At 41.2% G+C, this 24889-nt stretch overlaps 1 protein-coding gene across 1 annotated transcript in view; it reads right to left on the bottom strand.

The window, feature by feature from the left end:
• Positions 1 to 2206: 2206 nt before the first annotated feature.
• MRPS5 (mitochondrial ribosomal protein S5) overlaps positions 2207 to 24889 on the bottom strand; it is a 43437-nt gene continuing 20754 nt past the window's right edge. Inside the window, exons 6-11 of the mRNA XM_051793116.1 lie at positions 16134 to 16224; positions 13404 to 13450; positions 12442 to 12499; positions 10575 to 10637; positions 3931 to 4067; positions 2207 to 2802 (exon numbers count right to left, since the gene is read on the bottom strand). Of these exons, the coding sequence (XP_051649076.1) occupies positions 2578 to 2802; positions 3931 to 4067; positions 10575 to 10637; positions 12442 to 12499; positions 13404 to 13450; positions 16134 to 16224 (621 nt within the window). The 3' untranslated portion in view covers positions 2207 to 2577. The remainder of the gene's footprint in view (positions 2803 to 3930; positions 4068 to 10574; positions 10638 to 12441; positions 12500 to 13403; positions 13451 to 16133; positions 16225 to 24889) is intronic.

The raw sequence follows: 24889 nt of genomic DNA, 5'->3' as shown, positions 1-24889 counted from the left end.
TAAAGGTAAATGGCATTCATCCTACTGCTTCCTTATCTTACAGCACACATCTACTAGCCCACAAAGTGGACCTGAAAGTCTTGTGTGGATTCTTTTGGAGACACCAGCTGTAAATCAGTCAGACATTTCCAAGTGCTTTGGCTGACGGAGAAAAGAGCCAATGGGAACAATGTTTCTCCTGCATTAGCAGTGAGAACAGAAATTACTGAGTGACCAAGAGGCGTTCAAGGGAGATGTCTGTTTGCCAACCTCTACACAAGAAAGACACACGGGGACCTTTGTGCCAAGTGACAGCCCGTGTGCCTCACGAGCTGGGAAAATGTGGTGTGAGATCTCAGTTTGGCTTGCACAAGGAACAGTGTTCAGGCCCAGGTTGGCTGGGGAGAGCTGGACTTTACAACTTGCTCTGTGCTGGGTGCTGTTATCTAAGGACCTGTCCCTACAGCTTGTCTTTCTTGTGTGATCCCAAGATCACACGAGAGCCTGCTGAATGCTGCCACCTCATCCCATTATGCATAGTTGGAGACACTGACATCAACCTACATCCCTAATTTTTGTGCAGCAGTGGCCTTGCAGGATCTCCTGTAGCACCTTCATCATCCTTAGGCCAGAATACTGGGGGCTTTTCCATACGCACTGGGTGAGGAAATGTAAGAACAGCGTGCAAGGAAGCAGAAGGACATCTCCAAACATGGATGCAATCACCTGCTACTGAGACACACCTGATTTCCGATTCTGAGAAGAGAGAAAATGCTGGCATGATCCATCTGCTCACTGCAGGAAGCAAACGACATAGAGCTGATCCAGTCAGTCACTTTAGGCTCACTACTCAAACTGAGGTTGTTTTGGGTCAGCAGCTGAGCCAACTCCCTTCAGCTCTCTGTTTCTGCAAGGACACAGGCAAACTGAAGGTCATCTAAATACAGCAAAGGTTCGATTCCTTTAGTCCAGTTTTTTAATCTTTGATTTTGCTCAGCTGCAAGGTGCAAGCTAAATGTGAGCATGCATTCTTTAACAGTAGTTTGATAATCTGCTTACAAGAAAGTTTTCAAACTGAAGACTGGGCAATTCTACTGGAATTGTATTTAGATTGAGCTGGCAAACAGGAATAAAGCCTTCAGCCAACTGCTCAGCAGACATATCCTTAGAATTAGAATTTTCCTTAGGAGAGTGAAATAAAACTCATTTAAATTCACCCTGCCTGTTTGTATATACACAATTGCTGTCTTTAGAAACCTGCACTGAAACGAACATAAAATATTGTCTTTAACATCAGAACTTCAAATGTAAATTCCCAGGTTGGTCTTGAAGGATTCTAAAGGTATTTCTCCTGTACTAACAAAAGAAGCAGCATCTTTTGGCATACAGAGAAATGCCATGACAAGCACTCACAGATTGGGAGGCACAGAATTTAACCCCAACTTGTTTTATAGCTTGGATTGCTCTAATACTTTGTGAGAAGACATTGTTTGGGCTTAGTTCCACTGTTTCTTTTGCCATACCCAAGACAAAAACATGGAGCTGCCAGGTAGAGCATTGTGTCCTGTCATGTGGATGCAGAGCCTGTTTATCTTCTGGTGTGACTTGAGTGATGGATCCCCTCCAACCAGTGAGCTAATCTAACCTCTAGTAAATACTTGTGTGTGCTGCAGTTGGAGGTCCTCTACCTGAAGGGGATTATTCCATCTCCAGTCAGAGAATGGTGCGTATCACGGACTTGCTCCTTCTCCTTTAATCCTCTGACAGCTGTAGCACTTTCTGAGTTCTGGGTAGGATCCCAGACTTTTCTGTGCTCAGTACCAAACTGGTAGAAAATGAAGCACACGTTGCAGAGGAAAACACCATAAGAAAGGCCGGACTGCACATTTTGGACTGGACTTCCAAAGCCAGTCAAAATACCGCAATATTCCACAGGAGACTGCGGGGTGGTGGCTGTCCTCAGTTATTTGGGCTCTGCTTCATTTGGGGAACTCCCCCACTTGCATGAATAGCGTTTGCACAACTCTAGCTGTTGCCCACCATCATCACCTTGTCCCCCTTACCCACCACCAGAAGGCATGCAGCTTATATTTTCTGATTTCCCAGTTCTCCCACCGTAATGAGTGAGCCCAGGGACTGAGATAAGAGGCTGCATACATGAATTCCCACAACTGCTGCTTGCTTCAAGATTTTGGGAAAAAAAAAAAAAAAGACCCCAACAAACCCACATGAAACCCACTCTGATGATTCTTTATTGCTTTCACAATCTTGTACTTTCAGTAGTTTCCCAAGAGCTTGTGGAAGAATCATGGGAGCTCTTGACTAAAAATCACCTTCTGGAATCAAGTAAATACATGCTTGAAGACTAAGACATGTTCACTAACTGTTTCCATCTGAATATTCCCAGTCAAACAGTGGTCAGAAGAACTGTAGGAAAGCAAACAGTGTTACTGAATGGTAGAATGGCAGCAGCAATATGAATGGCATGAGAGAGCTACTGCTGCCCTCCTCTGAAACGTAAGCCAAGACAACGTGTCTGTTTGAGCTGGGCTTTCCCAGTTGCACCTCTGAGCTGAAGAGACAGAGGGACTGAAGCTTTTAACATGCTGTCCTTCTGACATTTGCCCAGGGAGATTTCTTCATTCCCTGAGCTTCTTTGACCTCGCTCCACTCCAGCTTTGTGTCGGGAACCTCATCTTCAGGCTCAGGATCCTCACGGACAGTCCCCTCAGGCAGAGCCACGACGATGGGCAGAGGGCCCTGCTCCTCACGGAACTCCACTACATACAGACCCTTCTGGTTTGCCAACTGCTGGTGAGTCTCCTGGGATTAGGAGAGAGAAAAGGCAACCAAAACAATGATGCACAGTGTTGGTTTACTTCAGGTCAAACTCTGCATGGCATATGAGGCAGGGGAAAAAAATCATTTACTAATAAACAGTTTAAACACTGCATAAATTAAATGACTTGCCAGGCTCACCTACATGGGCAAAAATTCAGATAGCTAGACTGCAGATATACTAACTAGCACTACACTGTCATTCTAGAGGAACGTGCTTCTGGGAAGGATCTGTCCAGAAAAGACACATCTTGCTAATAAGCTGCATGTTGACTTCTCAAAGACAATGCATTGAAAACACAGGCCAGACTTCCTGTCTGATTAACTTCATAACCTCATAACCTCTCATAACCCAAGCTATGAGATCTGTAACTATCTCCTTAGGCAAAGAGGATCATAATCCCCTCACCTTCTGAGGCTAAACTGATCAAGTTGGCTAGGACAGGGTGACAGATTTGACAACTAGAGCTATGCAGGGTTATCTTTAGAATGTAAGCAGCTAAATTTTGGCAGCTACCAAAACTATGAACAAATGAGATAACCAGGAATTTCCAAAGGAGTGACTCATTCTAAGTGTTCAAAGGAAGTCAGATGAAATGCTGCATGTTGGATCTTTTCCATTGACTACAGGCAGCTGGCTCAGACAGAGACATCTCCATTATGAGCACTTAGAGCTGAGGAAATGACACCAGCTCCCTGACTTATTTGAGAGATCTTAATTATACGAGCAATAGAAGCTGTGACATTCACTCCTTGGGCAATGAAAACTTAGGATACAGACAAACAGGCAGCAGCAACCAAAGCTGGTCCACAACTTCCTCTACCATGATTTATCAACTGTCACAAAAAAAATACAACAAATGAAAGTCCAGAAATTCAGATGTCTCCTGCAGGCACTTGGCTGTGGAACAGACAGTTACATATATCTATTTCTGACTGGAAAACTTCATAAAACTGCTGAGGAATTATGTCCTTGCTGATTTTGTTCACTCTTTGGAAAATTACTTAATTTAAAGCCTAGATATAAACTGTTTGACCACAAATTATTGCAACATCAATCCCCTTCTGTTCCCTGATAGATAGAATGGATAGAACCACTGAGTGTGCACCTACCTGTTGGGTCAAGCCTTTAAAGAAAGCTCTGGTAATGTTAATCAAGTTTTTGGATCCAGTAACCTTGGCATACATGTCTTTAATGCCAATTAGTTTGCACATGGTGATAATAGCTCGGTGGCAACGAAGACCATACCCTGGGGAAAAAACCCCATGTAAATTAGCATTATCTGATTATTTGTAAGCCTCCAACTCACTAAGAAAGAAGACAAGAGCACTAAAACATCTGCTTTGTTATTTTTGTTACCTTGCATGTTAGAACACATTGTATGTTAAAAATGGCAAAACCATTCTGGGAAGATCATTCTTCCCAGTCTTTGCAGACATGCCAACTCAAAGATCAGAGGGGTTTTTATACTACCTTGCTTAACATACTGCAAAACCAAATTAAAATGTCACCACCTATAAACATAAAGCCAGTAAAAATGCAACCTGAAGAATTATCTAATGACACAGGTTTGGATAGAATTCCTTAGAAGTACCACTGGCATCTTTAGAACAACCTTCCACAAACATACCCCCCACCCTGCGAACATTCACCAAACAAAAGGCAATTTCTTTCTCCTACTCAGCAGAAAAATAACACTATAATACTTCCCAAAACTACCACTACCAAAACTAGCAGAGAAGCAAAGCAACAAGTTTACATAAAAGAGTATTAAAAAGAAGCCACTAGAAGGGGAGAGGATCTAAATGCAACTGGACCCTGATGAAGACTGTCTCTTCTAAAAACCAACACCTACAGAAACTCCAACACCACTTCCTTTGCAATTTCTGGTGAGCAAGTGCTGCACTCCTAATGAAGGTAAATCCTGGTTCATATACATGATGGAGGGATTTAAACTGCTGTCCTTTGGGCTTCCTTCCAGAAGGACCCTGCAGTAGAAGACATGTCAGTATCTCACGCTCCCAGGGAGACTGCTGCTGGATGAGAGGCCTACAGTGCCTTCCTAGAGCCTGAGATTGTGCTCAAGATCTCTTTCAGACGCAGAGCTGGCAGGGAAACTGGGGAAGTAAGGAGGGCAATAATGCTGCAGTAGAGAAGTCTGGTCTCAAAACAGAGCTGCTGGGAAAGAGAGTGAGCACCCACTGACACTGGTGCCTCTTGCTGCTCACAGGCCTTTTGGTAGCCAAATAAAACCGACGACATTTTTATTTTATTTGGCTCTTGGTGTGCAAAGCTTTGAGCAGTGAAAATCAGTCTGAACCTGCCTGCAAACTGAGGAAGGCATCACTGCACCCACTTATACCAAATTTACACTTTGATCTCCAAAATGTGAACCTTTTACTTGCCTCCCGACTCAGAAACAGCAATTCACCAACTTCACAGTCTATGCTAAATAAAACAGCCATTAGCCACAAAAATAGTGATGCTTTTCCCTTTCAGCTGAAAAAACCTAGCAAAATACTATGTACTGTCAAGAGAGTAAGACTGCACTCTGCACACTACTGTGCAGAGGCATCACTTCTCTTTTCCTGGCCCAGCAACTGGCATGAATTACACTTTTTTATTATATTAGTGGCACAAAGTGAAGGAGAGACAAACATATTTCAAAATCCACAAACACAACAGATGTTTGCACATCATCTGCATCCATCTCCATTACAGAGATGGAGATTATATAAACTCCAATGCATAGTTGTAGGACACTGGCATTAACTGCAAATGGTTTCCTTACACTTGCCAGATTTTAATGGATGAATTATTTTTTCGAGGAGTCTGATTTTGCTCTCTTGTTCCCCAGAGCCATTGTTTCACATGGCCTAGCACTAGTAATCTTTAAAAATTGATTTGTGATACGTCTAATGTATGTTACTTAAAAGGTAAAAACCTCTGCAGGATGATCTTGCTGCTGAGTAAAGGAGGCAAAAAAAAAATCTATTCCAGTGTTGCATGTTTTATTGTGTCGCTATATCCATTTTTCTTTGAACCTATAATCAGAAAAGAAATTATAACCATCCAAAGCCATTTGTTCTGCCATTTGAGAAAATACTGTTTCCTGTGCTACAAAACAAAGTCAAGTTTTAGACACAATTACATGTGAATTACTTCTGAAAGGCTGTGAGAGTTTCATTTTCAGTGACTGAAAGCATTTAATTTCTGGCATTTTTATTGCTGCTTTTCTCCCATCTTATCTCAATTAAGTTTCTGCAGATTATTAATACATGAAACTCAGAAGCCAGCAGACTAATCCATTAGTCTCTGGACGAAATTTATTCCAAACACAAAAGCAAAGGATTCCAGCTGTGGAGAGAAAATTGGGCTCAGCCATGTTGAACCTGCACGCTGCTGTACTGAGGTTTAATTCAACAAGCCCAATATAAGAGAACAAGCCAGTTCAGATGTAACACATTTTCTCACACTGAAAAAGATACAAAGGTAAGCAAAAGAAGTATTTAAAATGCATCCTTCCTATAAACTAACACAGCCTGTTAAAGGCAATCTACAACAGATTTTCTGGGTAATAACTAGGGATAGTTTGGAAAACAGAACATCCACTTTAAATCCACACTAAGGAACTATGAGTGAATCTCACATTCACATGTTCACGTTACATTACTTTTTAATTTGGATTTTTACTTGTCTAATCCTACCTGTATGATGGAGGGATTTCTCCACTTTGCAGGGATTAGGAATAAATTCAAGAAAGGAACATCTGACCATAGCAGTGACTTCGCCTTTTCTACTAAAACATTAGGTTTTGCTGTGAGCATTTGCTGAGATAGCACCAGGGGGAACCTTGAGGCCTTTTTGCTTCAGATACGGGAAGCACCACACTTGCAAGCCCTCACCACAATGGGGGATTTCAACCACAGGGACACTTGCTGGGTAAGGAACACAGCTGGGCTGCAAGCAATCCAGGGGCCCTGAAGTGTATAGAGCACAACTTCCTGGCCCAGGTATTGGACAAACCAACCAGAGGTGAGGTGTTACTGGATCTGGTGCTCACCAATGTGGATGAGCTGATTAGAGGGATTCAGACCTGGGACAGCCTGGGCTGTAGTGACCATGCCTTGGTGGACTGAGTCACCTCAGTGTGTGGGCCTGGTGTGGAGCAAGGTCAGGATCCTGAATTTTTGAAGAGCGACCTTCCAGATGATTAAAGAGTTGGCGAATGAGACCCCCTAGGAAACTGTCCTTAGGGACAAAGGAGCTGACCAGAGCTGACAACAATTTCAGGACACTTTTCTTGGAGTGCAAGAGCTCTCCATCCCGGTGTGTACCAAATTAGGCAAGGCAGGTTGGAAAATGGCACAGGTGAGCAAGGTTTTGCTTCTCAAACAGAGGAGTAAGAAGGAAACGCATGACTAGTGGAAGCAGGGACGGGTGACCTGGGGAGAATACAGGGTTTAGGAAAGCCAAGGCACAGATGGAAAAGGACTTGGCAAGGGATGTGAAGAATAACAAGAAGGGATTCTGTTAAGTACAAAGGCCAGATGAGAAAGGCCAAGGAAAGTATTATCTCCTGTGATAAGCCAGAAGGGAGAACTGGAGACAATGGGATATGGAGAAGACTGAGATACTCAATGAGTTCTTTGCCTCAGTCTTCACTTCCATGAGGGCATCAATGGTACTGCCAGGAGCAAGCTGGAGAGTATCAGAAGTGACTGTAGAGCTCTGGGGGTGATAGCTGGGGCATGGGGACCCAGGCAGTGTTCTCCTCAACTCTGCTGAGAAAGGGAAAGGGTATAAGGAGGAGGGCAATGATAACGCAGGTCAACAATAGTCATGAAGGTGGTGCCAGCAACACGGTTCTGTTTTCTATGACAACTGGACCTTGCTGAGGATCAGTGTGTGCTTGGGAGAGATGGGATCTACCTTGCTAAGCAGGACAAAGGTATCTTTGCCAGTAGGGTGGCTGATCTGTAAGGACAGCTTTACACAAGGGACAGAGTTATCAGCATCCCTCTGAGGGTGGGACAGAGAGCGCCGATAAACAAAGGGTTTGGAGTGATGTGAGCAAAAGGGAAAGCAAAAATCATCATAAGGGCTTTGAGTAGGGTCACTGCCAGCATTTGCACTTAAGCAAGGAAGTGTCTGCAAGGTAGTGTTATGGAAAAGTGCTTTCTGGGAAATCAGCACAGTAAGGGCCTCTGTTCACTAATGCATGCAGCACTGAGAATAAATGTGAGGAACTGAGATATCTGTGTGCAGCTGTGCATCTAATGGTCTAGTTGAAATCAGAGAGTTGTGGCAGAGGGCTAAAAGGAATGGAGTGCTACAGTGGAGGGATACAGCCTCTTTCAAAAGGAGAGACTGTGAATACAAAGAGGTGGAGTTGCCCTTTCTGTGAGAAAACAGCTGGAATATGTGGAGATCTGCTCTACTCTGGGGATGGATAATCCCAAGTGAGAGCTTATGGGTAAATTTATGGTTAAAAAGCAGACCAATACGGGCAACATTGTAGGGCATGTCAGATTGCTAGAGGACACCTGATCAGGAAGAACAAGTGGATGAGGCCTTCTACAGACATAAGGGCATTGTGTTCACAGGCCCTGATTTTCACAATGACCCCAAGAGATTCTGGTGAAACAACACAGAAGGGAATATGCAATACAGGAAATACCTGGCATGCATTGATGACAACTTCCTCCTTCCTACAACTGTAGGACAGTCAGCCTCACTTAGATGCATCTTCATAAATTATCTCAGTAGTGGGGCACAGTGTAATCTTGGCAAGTTTGCTGTTGATACAACACTGGGAGGAGTGGAGATACACCAGGTCTCGTGCTGCCACCCAGAGGAATCTTGACAGGCTGGAGAAATGGGCTGACAGGAACTTCATGACATTCAACAAGAGCAAGTGCAAAGCCCTGCACCTGGGGAGGAACCACATGCACCAACACATCCTGGGGGCTGAACAGATGGAAAGCAGCGTGGCAGAAAAGGGCTCGGGAGCTCCTGGTGGCCACCAAGTTGACCATGAGCCAGCCACGTGTCCTTGCAGCAAAAAAGGCCAATGGTATCCTGGGCTGTTAGGACTGTTGCCAGTGGGTTGGGGGAGGAGATCCTTCCCCTCTACTCAGCACAAGTGAGACACACCTGGAGCACTGTGTCCAGTTCTGGGCTCCCCATCACAAGAGAGATGTTGACATATTGGATAGAGTCCAGTAAAGTGGTAGGAAGATGATTAAGGGACTAAAGCACTTCTCATACTAGGAAAGGCTGAGAGTACCACAGTGGACTGAAAGTATTTTTAATGCAACTACTTCCAATGGATTAGCAGCTGTAAGGGTATGTCAAAGTGGAGTGACAGGAACATCCAGGGACACAAACATGACTGACAAATGGTAAGGCAGTGATGAGAACCAAACCTGGTCAGCCACACTAACTGGTGAGAGCATGTTAAGAGTGTCAGAATGTTTATCCTAGTGAGGTTATCTGACTGCAGACCTTGTCAGTTAGGGAACTGAGGGGAAAAAAGGGAAACCAGAAACAAAATATACAGAGACACAGATCTGAAAAATACAAAGAGACAGTGACAAGAAACACACACCACTGCTAACTGATGAGCTATCAAGAAACTACAGATGCCACTTCCAGGAAGATCAGCCTGGACTTTGCAACCACCAAGACTGTAAACCCAGGGAGACCTGGACTGGGAAGGATGTGAGAATTGAGAGCACCATACAAACCCATGGTTGCAGCAGGGCCATGAGTCACAGCCCGTCTGCCTGGTGGTTGCTGTTGGAGAGGGTGGCTGAGGATCTGTATCTTCTCCAGTCCTGGTGAGTGTGAGGTGTGCCTGTGTTTTCATAAGCTAGACCAGCCCTCTAGGCCAGGGTATCCAGTGGGCAGGGGGTCTGTGCTCGCATACCTGGGGGGACTTGTGAGTGTGGAGTGCATGAGGGACAACTGTAGTGCATGAGGGACAACTGTCTGTGTGCATGTGTTGGCTGGTGAGCATCAAGCTCAGCCAGCTGGTGTAACAATCAGATAGATGGTCTTTCTGCTGGTATAGTGCATGACTCAGGGTAGATAATCCCTCTAGTTTCCACACTGGGAATTCTTGATTTTAGGACGAATAAAGCAGTAATGGTCTTGAGGAAGTAGCAGGCTGTATGCTGTCCTGGTTCCAGGAAGTCTGAGGCAATTAAAGGGGGACATCTGCCCACGTTATCCCAGTGTGGACTTAGGAGGGACAGGCACACAGATGCAGCCTTGCACTCTGATTCACATTTGAAGCACTCCCACCCCTGCACACTAAATTACCTCTGAATCTTGTCTTGGAAACAACAGTTAAAAAAAAAATTGTCACTGAAGAATAATCAAATGAGCCTATCAGTTCTCCAAAGCACGCATAGGGCATATGGTGGGAAGCAAAACCTGCTGGGTTCTTCTGGAAGGCCTTTGCATTCAACACCTATGCTAATTAGATTAGATTAGACTTCTCCACACCTAGGAACTACACTTAGGAACTGTAAAAGAAAACCACAAATAGAGCTCCCACCAGTGTAAGAGGAGCAAACCCTGATTTACAGTAGCAAAGCCATGTCATCAACAGTAGCTATTTCTAATGAAAAACTCATCAGTTTCAATATTTAAAACATGGTAGACTAGACACTGCACAAGTTTAACTTCATCAAATAAATACTAGTCAGTAATTAATAAAACTTCAAAATTTCCAGGCAGCTTTAGTTACCTTTGTTTTGCTTCTTCATGTGGATTTTGGTGGTTTTAAATTTCACTGTAATGTCATGGTAAACTGGAGGGGGAGAAAAAAAAGGCATTACAGCTAAATTCTTCCAGCTAGAAAAGTTTTAACTAGTACCTTTATTTTTCCAAACTGTGAATGGCAAGCTGGTTTTATTGTCCTCTGGCTTCTTTAAAGAGAAGGGTTAATCTAGGTAAATTTCTGGAATAGATTATGAATGTTGTCATATCTGTGAATACTATGTTATGATTGTGTACAAAACCACTTAAAAATATGCTGCATGCCTCCAATGAACCTCATTTAGTTTTAAAGTGAGCTCACATGATACAATTTGAACTTCCTTATACTCAGATTTTTTAATAATTCAGCTTTTAACCCCACAGACATCATCATTCTTGGATTTTCTGTACAGAATATTTACCCTTCCTGTCTTCCTGCTTTTCTCTGCTTCAGAAGGAACCCCAAACTCAGGTGGCTGTTATACACATCTGACTCAGTGACTCAGTCTCTGCGTAGTGGATTCTAGCACTGCAGTCACAGTGGATCACAGAGGACCTCTATGTTAAGTAGAATGGAAAGCATGGTAGAAACACCACCAGCTTTGAATCGAATCTCTGATCTGTTAGCGTGAAATAATAATGCTCAAGAACAGACTCATGAAAATGACTAGAGTTTTGTATTCATAAGTCAAAGTTCCATTATACTCAATATTTATCTACACAATGTCTTCGTTAAATACTCTTATACTCTGTAAGGTACTATCTTTCAAAATTTTTCTGAAATATAACTGAATATTTGGTATACAGGTACCACGTTTGACACCAGAGAAGACTTGAATTAAATTAAACTGAATTAACAAAAAACTACCAGGAAACATCAGACTGCCTCTCCAGTCTAGTTTCTCCCTGGCTGCTGGGCTTTGTCAGCATACATGGATTGAATCAACAGGGAATCATCTTCTCCGACATAGAAAGTGGAAAAGCACAGGAATTCACTGTAGGGAAAAATACCCTGACAGTATCTGACTTCCTTAACTCAAATGTGTCAGAAAAGATCTAATTGTGCTACTACCTCCTTCCCCCACTCCTATTTTTTGAAAAGACTGAAATATTACAGATTAAGTATCCAAATTTTAAGCACAGAATCATGGAATTGTTTGGGTAGGAAAGGACCTTTTAAAGGTCAGCTAGTCCAACCCTTCTACAATGAGCAGGGACATCTTCAACTGGATCAGGTTGTTCAGAGCCCCGTCCAACCTGACTTTGAATGTTTCCAGGGATGGGGCATCCACCACCTCTCTGTGAAACGTGTTCCAGTGGTTCACCACCCTCTTTGTAAGAAAAACAAACCCAAAAAACTTCCTCATATCTAGTCTGAATCCATCATCCTTTAGTTTAAAACCATTACGTCTTGTCCTCTCATAACAGACCCTGCTAAAAAGTTTGTCCCAATCTTTCATGGCAAAGGCAGGAGACTAGAAGGGATATAAACCTCTCAATATTTTAACACCACCTCTTATTATTTAATCTTAACCTTTCTGCACGGACCTTCCTAAAACAGTTGATTCAAACCTGAATGGAAGTAAAGAGCAAACCACATATTCTTTCCAGGTAATAGTGATCTATTTAACATAGGGATTGATGACTGTTCTCTTACATTACCACTGCCTAGTTAAAGCAGCCTGGGGCTCAGATTTCACACAGCATGCTGCAAAAGCAAAATAATGCATGAAGAATAATAATACAATGCATCAGATCAGAAAAAAAGTTACTTAACATTTTTTTATGCTTTGCAAGTAGTTGCAAAGAGTTCTTGTTGGTATATTCAGTACTTATATCAAAGGTATAATACTTACTTGTGTGGTTCTGATAAAGCTCTATAAAATGTAAGCAGTTTATTGCTTTATTCTTTGCCTAGGGAATAAAACCAGAAAACATTTTTTTTCCTTGATTTTTTTCTACTAAGCACTTGAAATTTACCATTGTTCAGTTAACTAGATAAATAAAATGCAAGAAAAAAAAACTTAAGAAGGGTTTGCCACATCTAAACTTTATGGAAATAAAAATGTTCTCTTTAAAGAACAGCTTTCTCCTAACAGATTTAACAATTTCTCAGTATAGCAACAACTTCATCAAACTTTGTGTATTTTAGCATTGCTACTTCATAGCTTGTGTTACAACAAACTAGATTAATGTAGATGGACAAGTAACATTCTGAAATCTAAGGGAGCCTTATTAAGGTCATTATGCATGTGTGAGAGAAAAATTCCTACACACTCACAGTATAAGCAGACTGTATGCTATACAGATATTGGAAATAAGTGACTGAGGAGGGGGATAGGTAATAACCATAGCAAAAGGAATAGAAAGAAAATAAAGGGATGCATTAGCAGAATTTCATTGCAGGGCAACTTCGCTATGTGTGACCAAAGAGCAACAGGGCTGGTGAAGGCTCTGGAGCACAGCTCTTACGAGGAGCAGCTGAGGGAGCTGGAGGTGCTTAGCCTGGAGAAAAGGAGGCTGAGGGGAGACCATATTGCTCTGTACAACTACACAAAAGGAGGCTGAAGTGGGATGGCAGTCAGTCTCTTTTCCCAAATAGCAAGTGATAGGATGAGAGGAAATTGCTTCAAGTTGTGCCAGGGGAGGTTCACATGGGAAAAAATTCTCCACTGAAGGGATTATCAAGCATTGAAACAGGCTGTCCAGTGAAGTGGTTGAGTTCTCATTCCTGGTTGAGTTCTCATCCCTGGAGGTATTTAAAAGGTGTGTAGACATGGCACTTAGGGACATGGCAAGAAATATTCAATCAACATACCTTCCGTAAAGCAGCCGCCCTGTCACTTGCTTTCCCCAGGGCAAAACCTGCAAGACAGAGAGTGTCATTTTATTGCTGAGAAACAGGTGATGCAGAAAAACAAAAAACCCAGAACTTCACAACCACATTTAGTATTTAAATTTCCACTCCATTGCACAGATCATACTCAGAAAATGGTTCAGAGAAAATCACAGAAACAAACAGTTTAGGAGCTATGAGTGCCTCAGATCTGGATGCCAACTGCTTGTTGTCAAATGAAAACAAATAAGGCTTAACTGATTTTTGTGTATTTGACCAAACCTGTTTCAAATAATTGAATAGTGGTGACTGCTTCAGACAAAAAAAAGTCCATTCTTCTGTTTAAAAAGAAAGAAGGGATTGAAGAAAAAAAAAAAGGAAGCTGATGCAGATATATTAACTATGTCTGTACAAACAGTAGCTTCAAGAACCTAGAAGCAAAGGAGACTATTGGTTTGCTGTTGGTGAAATAAAGAATATGAAAACTATGATTCTGTGAAAACCACGTTTAACACAGTCATGCATTGCAAAAAAACACATGCCTGTAGAACAGAGAATATATAGACTGCCAGTTTACAAACTGATACCTAATTCCGTCTGAACTCTCAGACCTACTCCTATTTACCAGGTCAACAGTGGTAGCACTGAAGAGATTTCACAGCAGTCAGCTCAAAGCAGGACATAACTGACTGTACAGAATGGAAAAGAGGATGTGACAACCATTTTTACAAACTCTGTAGAGTCTAACAATGTCAAGGTAGACTGAATTAAAACCATTTAACTTCAAATGAGCAAGTCTATCTTTTCTGGTCCTTTGATGTTTCTGTTGTGTCAGCTGGGGCTGTGGGTTACCTATACCCAAAAACCTTTAAAAAATAAAAAAAATCAACGGAATTGAACCCATTGGCCAACACTAACTCACTAATACATGCAGACATTACAGCAGAAATGGGCTCGAAAAGATCTAGGAAAGAAATACCATCCTGACTGTTGTGGTGCTACAAGCAAAAAGGATATGACCTCTAGCCTGGAGACTACTGTGGAAGAAGCAGTCAAGGGTAGTGTCTGCTATCAGCTGCCTCTTGAGACAGCTTTCCCTGTGCACACACCACGCACCCAGAGGTCTCCATCACTTTCTACCTTCTCCATAAGAAAATACAAGGAAACTCTGCTATTCTTTTAAATACACACACAGAGCACAACAGCAATTTATTAATGCTGTGAAGTCATGCAGTACATTAGAAAATCACAAAAATGTGTTCTCTTGACAACCTCAATTCAGTCATTCAGGACATATGGATTACAGCAATAACATGTTTCATGAAAAAGCTTTCCAAAGAAGAGGTAGAAGGAATTTTTTCAGGGTAACATATCTTTCTGCTAGAGAACCACACCTTCCTCCCTATATAAATTTTCCTCCACTCCAAGTTGCAATCAAAATTCAGCTCAAGAAACACGTGGATTTCAATCTTTCACATAAAAGATGTTCTACAAAACTCTGGTTGACTGGAAATACAGCTATCTTATTAAAGCTCCCACATAGATCCCATCATCAGAGATATCTATTCAGCTGATAATAAGAGGAGACTACATCCAAAAGGTGGGTGCTCTACATACATATCGAAAGCAGGATTTTCTTTACTAGAGGCACACAGCAATACAAATGCAATTTCCTGTACTCTGACCAATACAATACATGCCATATTCCTGCCTCCTGACATAGGTAGGAATTCTCTATCATTTAAATTATTTGGATTATTTCCTTCACAGCTATTTTTTTTAACTGATTCTTCATTTAATTCTGCACAGCTGTCTTATCTCTATGTCTGTTTGATGTCTAAAGGGAATTTTAATGTACACTGGTTTATATCCACAAGAGAATGCATGAAAACTATCTCCTTATGGAGAAAAACTTAGCACATTCAAGGGTGCTTCTTAAATAAAAATTATCCTGCAAAAACAATAATAACATCTCTAACTCCTGGTATTTGAAAACTGAGTGAAAGATAAACACTATATCCTCAATAACAGAGCTGAAAACATGCAAGAAACTCACTGCTGTACAGGGTGGCTGCATACAGCCTTCATGTTGGGATCCAGGGCTGGTTAATGCAAGCTATATGCTGCCCTGAGAGGGTTTGACTGTTTCTAGAGACAGCTTGGTCATCACTATGCTCCATACATAATTAGAGTCCTGTTACAAGGAAATCACAGCTACACTGAATGCCCCTGACTGGCATCAGTCTTTGCTGAGAAAGGAAAGGAAAAGGGTCCCTTTTCACAGCTCATACTACAAGATTTTTCATAACCTTATGTTTCTTTTCATTTGTCCTATTTACTTTATGCCATAGACAGCATTTCTATGGCTAGATTTCAAATTGCCTGTTGAAGAGACCATTATGAAGAGCCATAATGGAGAAAGTCTACAAATGGGTCAGCTGCAGAGCACTAAGGTTTACCATGAGACCTGACTCAAAGGGCCCCAAGTATTCTATTTCTTTTTTTTTTAATACAAAACGAAGTGGATAATCTGATTATAAAGCTTACTTTTATAGATGAAACTCAAAATTCTTAGAGGTATTTCAATACTGTCCAGTAGAAAAAAGGGTAATTTTTTTTAAAGTATAAAAGTCCCTTTAAATCACCATGCCTCCTGAAGTGCTATTACAAACTGACAGATCTGGTATCTTTTCATACAGTAAACACACATACCTGTAGCCCCTTTACCATTTCCAATAGCCACTAAGGCACGTATTGATCTTCTTCTGCCTTCCTTTGCCTTCATACAAAATACATTTTTCACCTGAAGAAAAAACAACACAAAGCATCCTGTTATTGCACGGTCCAAATGTTTTGGGTTTGGGTTTTTTTTTAAAGAGAGTCAAGTTTACAAAAAAAAGGTATTAGAGGTCTGTAATAAATATCTATATGCTTTAGTGAATGGGTGTCATGTGCAGTGGGACACTGGCTTCAAAGTGTTAAATACAGAAAGGTTGCCAAAAAAGCCATACTCAAAGTTACCTCAGTGCAGTTTCATTAAAGTATCCCCTCTGTTGTGTTTAGCTGCACAACAGATAATGCTCTAATGCTGCTAGTTTTATGTGTGATTTCAAGCATGATAAAAAAAAATGGGGAAAAAAATGGAAAGTGACACTAACATCTAACTGCCCCCCTCATATTTTAACATATTTTAGAAGCACTCTTAGTAATTACTCGAGGTCTGTTGTTGCTTTACATGAACTAAAACTTGGGATTGAAATCTACTTGCAGACTGCAGAAGGCAGTCTCATTACTGAGATGACAGCTGCTGAAAAGAAGACTTTATTTAAGAGAGGGGAAGAAAAAAATATTATTTCATTCCTGGAACTAAAAATGTTTACAGAAACTCTGCAAGAAATTCAAGCAGCGATGCAGGAAAGCTCTTTTGTTTGGAGTGGGGGACACAGCTACAACTGGGGAGACAGCAGACTTCTGACTCTGCTACAGACTCCCCTGTGTGATGATAATACTAAATAAGTTTGCTGACGACACTGACTGAATTGGGAGGAGCTGTCGACTCCCTCGAGGGCAGAGAGGTCCTGCAGAGACCTTGACAAATCAGAGGGCTGGGCAGTCACCAACCATATGAACTTTAACAAGGGCAAGTGCTGGATTCTGCAGCTGGGACGGGGCAACCCTGGTTGTGTGTACAGACTGGGGAATGAGATGCTGGAGAGCAGCTGCAGGAAGGGACCTGGCAAGTTGAATATGAGTCAGCAGCGCCCTGGCAGCCAGGAGGGCCAACCATGTCCTGGGGAGCATTAGGCAAAGAATCGCCAGCTGGTCAAGGGAGGGGATTGTCCCACTCTGCTCTGCACTGAGGTGGCCTCACCTTGAATATTGAGTGCAGTTTTGGGTGCCACAATATAAAAAAGACATTAAGCTATTAGAGAGTGTCCAAAGGAGGGCCATGAGGATAGTGAAGGGCCTTGAAGGGAAGCCATGTGAGGAGTAGCTGAGGTCACTTGGTCTGTTCAGCCTGGAGGAGACTGAGGGGAGACCTCATTGCAGTCTTCAACATCTTCATGAAGGGAAGTGGAGGGACAGGTTCTTCACTCTGGACAGGACCAAGTGACAGGACTTGAGGAAATGGCATGAAGCTGAGTCAGGGGTGGTTTAGATTGGATATCAGGAAAAGGTCTTTCCCCCAGAGGGTGGTTTAGCACTGGAAGAGGCTCCCCAGGGAAGTGCTCATGGCACAAAATCTGCCAGAGTTTAAGAAGCATCTGGACAATGCTCTCAGGCACACGGTGTGATTCTTGAGGTGTCCTGTGCAGGGTCAGAAGTCAGATTCAATGTTCCTGATGGTCCCTTCCAATTCAGCATATTCTACGATTCTATAAGCAAGTCACTGCTTTATAGTCTCCCACCTTATATGCTCTAATATATCCCCTTGACGTAGAAAAAAGACAGATGTACAAGTGGGAGCGAGAGCACGTTCGGTGAAAAAGTAGAGTAACTTGACCTAAAGAATGCAGAATGTGATAAAAGGTAACTAAAATGGTGATATAGAAGGGAAGAGACTGGTTACATGTCAACCCAAACCAGCTTTGGACTGTCAGGGTTTAGAAATGTTTCCAAACTTTGTCCTCTGGTAAACTCAGATCATTTTAATGTGAAAACCCACACCTCTGAAGCTGAAGCTGCCTCCAAGTGAAGATCTCTATTCTCTGAACATGTGCAGTGAATTTAAAATGTGCTGTACCTTTAAATTCAGGTAAGAGACAGCTAAGCAAATAGCAGCTAAGCTAAGTATTGATGTAGATTCATCATAGAGAACTGTAAATAATCAAACTGTATAAATATGCTTGTATTTTTGGCCTTTGGTGTGCCAGCTTTACCCTCTAGCACTCAATTTGGAACAGAGGCATAAATAAATCAAATAGCTCAACTCTGTGTGTGCTTCTTGCACACCCGGTGAAAGAACCTGATTTTGGGACAACAATCTCAGATGTTTTGTCCATCTGTTCTAGTTTCCTTGGTTTTGTTTATATATTAAACTGTATGTTTATTTAAATATAGACATAGAGTTTATATACAGTATGTAATATAAGAACTACACACAAATTATAAAAATATAATATATAGTATTTATAAAAATAGATACATATAAAATAACATACTGGATATGCTTGACTGTGTTAATATCTCAGAATTACCAGTCAAAACACAGGATTTATTTCATAGTATTATTTCTCCTCTTCCTGTCAAATGCATCAGGTTCTACTTTCTTGAAGCCTCAATATGATTTCCATATCAGTGCTCCCTCCTTTTCTCTCCATCTAATTCTTCAGTAAGCTAGCCTGGGTTTAGTGTTATACATCTGAAACTGAACTATTATAAAGTACTTGGTCATGGCCTTAACATTCTTACTAAAATTCACAACACCCCCCCCCCCAACAAAAAAACCCACCCAAACCCAACAAACCTCCCAAAAATTCCAGTGCCTTCACTAGGTACGGATTAGGAATGGGTACTTCAGAAAATTTCCACCTTGCTTTCCTTAAAATAAAGATACTGTTTAATTCAAGGTGCGCACACATTCTACAGAGCACTTTGAAGAAATATCAGCTTTGCTAATTGCTTATTCCAAGCTATTTTTCTTTCTTCAATCTTACTGCTTACAAGAACAAGCTGAAAAACCAAGCCCCATAAGATGAAAGTGCCTGTGGAAAAAGGCTATTTACAGAAAATGCAAAATAATGATGAAAGAAAAGGGAGTAGAGCAGAGTGATGTCTCCAGGAGCATCAAGAGCATACTATTTTTGCTTTGCACATACTTTTATCTTCCATTGCCAATCTGAATAAGCAGTTGTACAAAAACAGAGTTGGCATGCATACTGTCAAAAATAAAGGACACGATGTTTGTAGAAACCTCTTCATGGATTATTCTTCTCCCTTTCCAGAATGTGGCAATAAAGACACATGCAATGAGCTTCTCCAGGAGCCTTCCTAACACTGCACTTGTCAGCTGTTTCTGAGCAGCTCTGTAGGAAAATGTGTTCAGCCACCCGTCATGATCAGTGCTATTGCATCTCTCCTGGAGTGCTGTGAAGGCCTTTCAAGCTTGATAATGTACACAGGCAGTCACAACTGCTGGAACAACACAGTCCCATGCCTCCTTATATAAAAAGAAGTAGTGCTCTTCTGGAGCGTGCTCAGCAATGCTTCATTTCTGTCTTGGGAAATAAAGCATCCTGCTACAGCCTATCATTAAACTGCACTGGAATTAATTAATGCAAAATGAACAATGTGCCACTTTTAAAACAACACGACCTCGGAAAAGTGACTGAAACTAAGACACAATTACCCCTATTTACTAGATTGCCACTCAAGCTATATTTAAAGCCAACTTTTGAAATTTGAAAAAAGATGCAACACATGCTCAACCTTAAACAAAATGTACCTCAAATTAACTGTCTCTTTGTATCCGTTATCCAGTGATGATACTGCAAATTCAGTTTTCTTTTGAGAACTGAGGGAAGAACATCACCTTTCAAAACCAAACTAAAACCACCTCAAATATTTATTAAGAGGACAAATGACAGTGTGGAAATAAGTCACAGCCAAAGACAAGCTGCTAAATGTTATTGTGATTTCAGCTGTTGCACTCTGTTAGAGAAAGGGTAAAAATCCAACACTTCCCTGGAGGTTTTGTTCTTGTAAAAGCAGAATGAATAACTGGCCAACCTCATTGTCCTTGGAAAGCCCTCCTTTCTAGAAATCATATTCTAGTCATGAGTTTTAAGAACCTGCTACCTCTAAGGCCACATTCTTGACACTGCTATGCTTTTGCTGCTGTTATGCAGAGAAGAGTGCCTGCATAGGCTGAATCCCCTCATGGCATAAGAACCTCTGGTCCCAATACTTCTGTAAGGTACAAGGTGAGATGAGATAAAATGAGAGCAGGATATAGTGGTGAAAGAAAAGCACTTCCATGCAAGGGAGCCTGGAGAGGCTCAGGGATACAGCTAAAAGATTTGAGAAACCAGTTACTCAGATCATGTCAGCCTTCTCTCCCCTACATCAAGGGCAGAGCAGATCTGTACCACTGTGGCAGAACATTTTCCAGTTGTAATGTTAACCTACCATACCTAAAAATCAGAAATTGCACAAGCTGGTGGGCAGAACTAGTCTTGCTGGCAAGTGAAAGTCTCTGAGTGTTCCAAACAGTTATTTCTTCCATACAGGCTGACAGGTAAAAGAGACAAAAAAATAATTAACCATTTAATCAACAGAACCAGTTGAAGGTAGCATTCCTAAACTCTACTGTTAAGGCAGGCCAAAATCTTTGAGAACTCCAAGAGTATCAGAACTAAATTCTAGTGCACAGCTCCAACCTCTCATTCTTTCCTGTGACAGGTTGCTTCAGGCACTATCTTAAAAACTGTCTGAAATTTTTATTGTCAGTCTAAAGACACTGTCAGTATCATCCAGAGAACAGAAAACTTCCCCGTAGTTCTAAAAGCAAAATCTAGAGCCTGCAAATCCCCCAAAAGAACATTTGAGGCAACATCTCATTAGAAGTAAATTGTTACTCAGACACTATCCTGTATACCATCTAATTTTTCAGTTAAATATGTCAAACAACAGATCTGAAACACTATAATTTCATGCAGCATTTCCTTTTCACAAGCCTTTTTTATTGCACCCTTCGCAAAAACAACAGCTAGAAAACAATTTCCAACGACTTACAAAAAGAAACAAGGGTTTCAGGCTGTGCTATTAAGAATATTCTTTTTGTCACAAGTAGCAAGTTTACCAAGATGAGCCAACAAGAGGTGCCATGCTGGACCCTCTGCTCACCAACAGGAAGGTGCTAGCGTGGAATGTAGTGATCCAAGGCAGCCTTGGATGCCAGGACCAGGAGATGGTGGAGTTGGAGATCCTCAGGGCAGTGAGGAGGGCACACAGCAACTCATTGCCCTGGACTTCAGGAGGGCAGACTCTTCAAGGACCTGCTTGGTAGAGTCCCCAGGGACAGAGCCCTGCAGAGCAGAGGGGCTCAAGAATGCTGGCTGAATTTCAAGGATCATCTACTCCAAGCTCAGGAGTAATGCATCCCGAGGAGGAGGAAATTCAGCAAAAATGTCAGGAGCTGCTGAGCTAACTCAGAGTAAAAAAAAGGTTTCAGCAGGTGGAAACAAGGACAGGTGGCCTGGGAGAAATTCAGGGAACTTGTACAGGAAGCTAGGAAAGGTTAAAGAAGCCAAGGTCAAGTTAGAGTTAAATCTGGCCAGGGATATCAAGGATAACAGGAACAGCTTCTATAGATATGCTGCAAGCGAAAGACTTGAGATAATGTGGGTCCTCTTGGGAAGGAAACAGGAGACAAAAGGCACAACTTTCACAAGTGGTAGCAGGCAATTTCAGTGTTGGACAAAACCCCCTCCAGCATCTGTCTTTTGCAAAGGGCATTATTTATAACTTCATCTTCTCCCCAAGAAAGCTCCCCTTCATGAAAGATTCAAAGGGCCACAAACCTCATGTTCTCTGCCTTCAGGCCTTACTGATCATTAAGTTGCACTTTCTGATTTTGATTGCACTACAAGGCAATTACTATCATAGCACAGGATATCATGTAGGCTACTTTTTTTGCTATGTTACCATGTTCATTCTGAAGAAAAATAAAAGAAAAATTCATCTGAGGGTGGATGACACATGAAATGAAGCTTTCCAGTGAAAATAAGAATGGCATATGTCAACTACACCTGTAAATTTTAATTTCCACATGGTTACACTATGTTAGACACCACTTAAGTACTACTACCAGTTCTGTTCAAAGAGATTTTTCTTATGTGAAATATATGAGCAAAACAGGAAATGTGCCTCCAGGCTGGCAAGGAAAGTAAGAAACAGGTAAGACAGGTCACCTACACTAAGTAATGCAATAGTCTATAGGAAAGCCAGAAACAAAACCAATCTTCAGTACCTACTGCTGTCCCTTAACACTCACTCAAGCTTGCTTTTGCTCTGTGACAACTTTAGTTCTAGTGTACATGAAAATTTGAACTTGCCTATAACCTATTCTACAGGCAGGGGAAAATCAAATTATATCCCTTCTATTTCTACGTTATAAGAAAACACTTTAATAAGCAATTTCTTTCTTTTAGCAAGGGAGCACAGGCTTTTCAGTACCATAAACACAACAGAAAGGGCCTGTTGTATCTTTGTTCATAAGTCAGACCTTTAAAAATGGCTTTTAATTTCTTGCTGTGAAGTATAGTTTCCCAGCAAACATTATTTTTATCTCCTGTACTACTGTGAATATAAAGATAATGGAAAACACATACAGAAATAGCAGCATGTCTGTCATCTATTTAAAACAAGAATGCTAAAAAAAGGTCTATTTATTTCAAAACTCATACTTGTTATCAGAAAATTATATGACTCAATTAACTTGGGCTCACTGCTGGCTTTGAATATAGAAGTTATTGCTGCTGCTGCTGCTATTTTTCTGCAAAACCAGTCCTCTTCCCCAGTTCAAATCTATGGCAATCTCATATAAGAGTAGACCCCCAGCCTGCTTCTAAAAGCTTTTTAATTATTCAAATATAATAAAGCATTGAAACAGACTTCTACAGCACATGGAAACATTGCATAGCAACTTACTCTGCTGTTTGCACATAATTATGACAGCACAGAATGGCAACTCAAGTATCCAAACTGACAGCCAGTTGTGACATGTCACAGTAACAAAACAACAGCCACTTTTCTTCACTGTGCCCTTTCAATTAACAGAAAGCACTGCCAACTGCAGGGCTCAGCAAGAAAAATCACTTCTTTCATGTACAGTGCCCATGCAATTCACTTCCTACAAACTGCCTTCCAACACAGATATGGCTAAAGGCCATGTGATCCAAAAGGTCTTTGCTATGTAAGTCAAAGCCCACAGTGCCCAGTCCACTCCAAAACCCCACTTAGATCTAAGTGGTTAATAGGTTACAGATTTTGTCTCCCCACCCCTCCTGACAGATTATCTAACTTGTTTTTAAAAAGCTCCAATGACAGACATCCCAATCCGTTCCAGTATTCAAATTACCATTCGCATCTCATGCTTTACATCTAAATTTCCCTTGCTTGTTATTTATACCCGTTGCTTTTTATCCTTTTTACAGTAGACATGTAAAACAGCTTATACTTTTCCCTTCTGCAGGATTTAAAAAAAAAAACAAAACTCATGACTTCTAATTACCCAAGCTGAGATTACAATACAGCATCACTGTTTTCCATATCTCTGAAGATACTAAAACCCAGTGCAACAAGCAAAGACTGTTGCTTGGATTAATCCAGAAAACACTCAAGCCACTGGATGGAATCCCAACTGATGGTTATCTCAGCAAAATGCAGAAAGATAATCAAGGACAAGGAAACCCATTTGCACATTTATCAGGACAGGAGAGAAGCCTCAGATGCTTTTCTGGAGTAAAGCTGCCAGTCAGATCAACTTCTGACTTGCCTGATTATTCTTTTAACTTTCAGACAAGGAGCTGTTGTAAATCAGGTTATTTTGTTTAAGGAACTGTTTCTCATAATCCCTCTCAGTTGAACAGACAGTGTAACTCCCTTTCCAATAGGTTATGCTTGCACACACTTTAAAAGAAATGAATGCTGCTCTCAGTTATATTAATTTTGTTCTTACTCTTGCACCCTGTACGCAGTATTTATTACTTACTCAAGGCCATTTAAAAGCTACTTTAAGTCTGGTAAAATCTTACCTACTCTGTCCACATATATTTCAATTAAGACAATTGATAGACTCCTATTATCACATCAAATATAACATTAATATTCTCAAATCTTGCCAAAAATAATTTCTGGATAAAACATTTCTTCATGGAAAGTACATCACCAAGGAATGACAAAACAAAAGGCAGTTGAGCATCATTCCAAAGACAGATGGCATGAACAATGAAAAGGAATGGAGATCTAAAACCAAAAACCATGAGAGATTTGGTTCACAGCTGATATTCAGAACTTCTGGTTCCACCCTTTGTCCTAAGCCTCTAAATAAGGCAACATGTAAGAGTATTATTATTAAAGGACACTATTTATTTCCCTAACGTGGAGTATCTGGGGTTTTTTTCAAAAGAGACAGTGATGGAAACTATATATTGATCTGTATCTTGCAAATCTTGCATCCTGCTCCTAAACCTACACAGCCCTGTGTTGCAATGAACCCTGAAAAACTGGCAGATAGAAGGACTCTGCTTTATACATTTGGTCCTGTTCTGGGCTGGGACATCTCACTCCCTCTTTGACAACAATTCCATTTAAATGGCAACCTTTTACTTTCTCTCCAAACCAAGTAAACACTCGATTTCACAGATCTTTAGGCAGCAGCTCTAATTTTGTTGTCAAGAGACAGGTTCACTTTTTTCTGTCTCAAATAGGGAGTTGTTTGACCACGTTCCAAGAAAAATGCAATC

The sequence above is a fragment of the Manacus candei genome, unplaced genomic scaffold, assembly GCF_025592945.1.
Source record: "Manacus candei isolate 608988 ecotype Guabito, Panama unplaced genomic scaffold, ASM2559294v1 h1tg000035l, whole genome shotgun sequence".
Lineage (NCBI taxonomy): Eukaryota > Metazoa > Chordata > Aves > Passeriformes > Pipridae > Manacus > Manacus candei.
This window is presented reverse-complemented; position numbering and strand designations above follow the sequence as displayed.